The sequence below is a fragment of the Hylaeus anthracinus genome, unplaced genomic scaffold, assembly GCF_026225885.1.
Source record: "Hylaeus anthracinus isolate JK02 unplaced genomic scaffold, UHH_iyHylAnth1.0_haploid 5, whole genome shotgun sequence".
Lineage (NCBI taxonomy): Eukaryota > Metazoa > Arthropoda > Insecta > Hymenoptera > Colletidae > Hylaeus > Hylaeus anthracinus.
In genome coordinates, this window is record NW_026535322.1 from 8,033,218 (window position 1) to 8,037,183 (window position 3,966).

General features: G+C 42.5%; 1 protein-coding gene across 1 annotated transcript in view; it reads right to left on the minus strand.

Annotated features, from left to right (window-relative positions):
* LOC128895418 (actin, muscle-like) overlaps nucleotides 1-2,506 on the minus strand; it is a 2,746-nt gene extending 240 nt beyond the window's left edge. Inside the window, 2 exon segments of the mRNA XM_054157975.1 lie at nucleotides 1-1,103; nucleotides 2,458-2,506. The exon segment at nucleotides 1-1,103 is cut by the window's left edge and continues 4 nt beyond it. Coding sequence (XP_054013950.1) covers nucleotides 1-1,082 — 1,082 coding nt within the window. The 5' untranslated portion in view covers nucleotides 1,083-1,103; nucleotides 2,458-2,506.
* Between the last annotated feature and the right edge of the window lie 1,460 nt (nucleotides 2,507-3,966).

The following is a 3,966-nucleotide window of genomic DNA, read 5'->3' on the forward strand; positions in this document are numbered from 1 at the left end:
TGCTTGGAGATCCACATCTGTTGGAAGGTGGACAGAGAGGCCAGGATGGATCCACCGATCCATACGGAGTACTTCCTCTCGGGGGGAGCGATGATCTTGATCTTGATGGTCGACGGGGCGAGGGCGGTGATTTCCTTCTGCATACGGTCAGCGATACCGGGGTACATGGTGGTACCACCGGACAGAACGTTGTTGGCGTAGAGGTCCTTACGGATGTCGACGTCGCACTTCATGATGGAGTTGTACACGGTCTCGTGGATACCGCAGGATTCCATACCCAAGAAGGACGGTTGGAAGAGGGCTTCGGGGCAACGGAACCTCTCGTTACCGATGGTGATGACCTGTCCATCGGGCAACTCGTAGCTCTTCTCGAGGGAGGTGCTGGCGGCCGCGGTGGCCATTTCCTGTTCGAAGTCCAGGGCGACGTAGCAGAGTTTCTCCTTGATGTCGCGGACGATTTCACGCTCGGCCGTGGTGGTGAAGCTGTAGCCTCTCTCGGTGAGGATCTTCATGAGGTAGTCGGTCAAGTCGCGACCGGCCAAGTCCAGACGGAGGATGGCATGGGGAAGAGCGTAACCTTCGTAGATGGGTACGGTGTGCGAGACTCCATCGCCAGAGTCCAAGACGATACCGGTGGTACGACCGGAAGCGTACAGGGAGAGCACAGCCTGAATGGCGACGTACATGGCGGGGCTGTTGAAGGTTTCGAACATGATTTGGGTCATCTTCTCACGGTTAGCTTTCGGGTTCAAGGGGGCCTCGGTGAGGAGGACGGGGTGTTCCTCGGGTGCGACACGCAATTCGTTGTAGAAGGTGTGGTGCCAGATCTTCTCCATATCATCCCAGTTGGTGATGATACCGTGCTCGATCGGGTATTTCAGGGTGAGGATACCTCTCTTGCTCTGGGCCTCGTCGCCTACGTAACTGTCCTTCTGACCCATACCGACCATCACACCCTGGTGACGGGGGCGACCGACGATCGAGGGGAAGACGGCGCGGGGTGCGTCGTCTCCGGCGAAACCGGCCTTGCACATACCGGATCCATTGTCGACAACAAGGGCTGCTACTTCGTCGTCGCACATTTTGCTGCTTTCTTAATGTCTCTGAAAAAGCAAAGTTGTTTCAATTAGATAGTTTCGCGATTTTCTTCCTCTTCAATCATTTAACCTTTGAGGCATCGGGTTAATCGAGTACCCCGTTAGATTTTTGGAAATGTATTTTTAGGTGGAACTATTTCATCGTGAACAATAATGCTGAACGATTTTAGACGTGTAAAAAATGTCTTATTCGTTAGATAGATTGTCGGAAGACTGTCGTAACAAAAATTGGAGAAGTGTGTTTCACCGTAAATGGAGCACTAAAAGTGTTCTCAAATATCGAATGCAGACGATTCATATACGATTTCATGTTTGCGCCATAGCGTCCAATGTCTCCGAGGTATAAGCACTTTTCCAAAGGATCTATGATGAAACAACATAATAATGTTGCTCTTACAGACAAGAAAAATTATTTCTCGTGTATCTGAACACTATGACACAAACATGAAATTCTCTATTGTCGCGTGCATTCGTTATTTATTTAATCAGAGTTTCAGAGTTACTGTTCAGTTTCAATCGTGCTACTTCTACCTCTTAACATTTTTTTACGAATCGTGAATTAAGAGTTTTCAGTGTGATACTGAATAACTGTAGCTTGAATATGTTATCCCCATAGAATCCCAATCTTACTATTCCTTCCAGAGTAATTATACACTTATCCAGAGAGAAAAAATCGTTACCCAGAATTTTCGCAATTCTTCGCTTTGAAATATGGTAGCGGACGTATACACGAAAAAAAATTAATAGATTCAATATCAAGTGATTAATGATTATGGATTCTGAACATAATATTGAAACGAAATAAAATTTGTATCAAATGGTATTTTTTATAGTCTTAAATTTTTGTTCTTAGGGATTATATTGTACGTAACATATTCACAAACAAAGTACAATTTATCTAGTAAATATTTAAACAAGTATTCAATCGGTTAATACTGAAAAAAAAAAACAACCACTATATTCATGTTTTCCATATCAAAACGAACAGTATCTTATATTTCTCGTTTCCATCTTAATCTTATATTCGCTACCGTATATCCAACGTTTCGAATAAAATCTCGACTTAGCAAGTAGCTCCGGGCTTTCCACTTTCAGATTTTCAAGAATCTTCCGCACTAAACTCCACAGGAACGTATCCGTGCAGCCATTTCCGATACGATAATTACCAAAACCCTGTTAATCGAGCTCCTACGAACACTTTTCCTTCACCACAAAAGCACAGATCGACCCGGGCCGATCGTGGCGCACTGCACACCAGAACTTCGTTGCTTTGTATGATTGACAAAATTTAAAAAAAAAAAAAAAAAAAAAGAAAAAGACAAATGAAAAGAAATTTTGTAGAATTCTGCGAATTACTAACCGTGGGGGTGAGTTGTGAATCGACGGGCGGCTGAGGAGCGGCTGAAGCTCGAGGGCGCCGCGACGCCAGATATAACATCCGCAGCGTACGCGACGCTACCGAAGATGGGCACGCGGGACGCCTCCAGGGCTGGCCAGCACCTCTGCCCACGCAAAAGCTCTCTGTGACGATGTCTGCGGATCAGACACGCTACGAACCAGGAAATCAGTATAGCCCAGATGTCGGAATCTCGGCAGAGGGTGGACAGCTATACGAATTTGGACGGCCCTGGCCGTCCGAGAACAGCGGTGAGAATTATGCGCCTGCCTCCCACCGGCACTCCAACCTTACCCAAGTAGAACATAATCTTGGCTAGAATTAGTACCCACATTGAACCACTAGTATTCGGATTTTACTTTCCCAGCTGTTACAGAGCACAACAGAGGAGAAGTATTGTTGCCGGTCAAAATTTAATCCCCTTCCTAGCTTGTTGCCATATTTTGGAGTACTCCCGAATTAAATAAGTTAACAAACTAACTGTTGGATAATTCTGTAGGTATAGAAGTATAGATGCTGGCCTTTGGTTTAGTTTATGTCTCAGGAGAGATTCATCAACAAATTTTGTGTAGTGACTTTTGTATATGGAGCATCGATACCGATTAATTTTTCAGGAATTCCTGCATGTATAGTCGTGCATGTGTTTCGGTCTCTATTTTGCTTTGTAGCTCAGGAATGGTACACCGGAATACGAGGAAATTTTTTTGAGTGACTTCAGTATATGGGACATCGATACGTATCGATATGTATATAAAATAAATAATTATTTGATGACGTTTAATAAATATGTGTGTGCATGTATGTGTATGCAGTTGTTCGAACGTATAAACGTAACTATCTTGTGTGATTATTTTTCAATCACACGATTGAATTTTCAATGTCCAAGAAACAAAAGAGTTAATTAAACACTGAAAGTACATTATAGTTCACATTTGATTTTTTCAGAAATATCTACACCCCCTTTTCTGAAATGTATGTTTAAGTTCTTTTTAAATTTCTTTCAAATGCCCTAAAAATTACTCGAATCCAACAGTTAAAAACATTCTACGTTTGTAGCGTGACAAAATGCTCGATTCGATTGGAGCAACCAAGATTTTTATTTATATATCAGGATTCTTCTTTTGCATTATTTTCTTCGTCCGTAACCATATCTAGACATTGATGCAAACAGAGGCACTTAAAATACTGTGTCCAACGTTACTTTGAAGCTGCATGGCTTCCTTCACGATCATTTGTTATTATTAACTTGATTCTGTTCCACGCGTTTCAGCAACAAATAGCTTCATTGTATTGGCACGGTTCATTGGGATTTTTACTCAACCATTTTTTTCACCCAGCTTTTAACATCGAAATAATATTACACATAATAATATCGAAACTCATTGTTTTCCAAAGGGGCTGACTTTCTCTTGACTTTGAAAATATTTTATTAGTATTTTATAATTATTTATATACTTGTAATTGGCAGTTTCA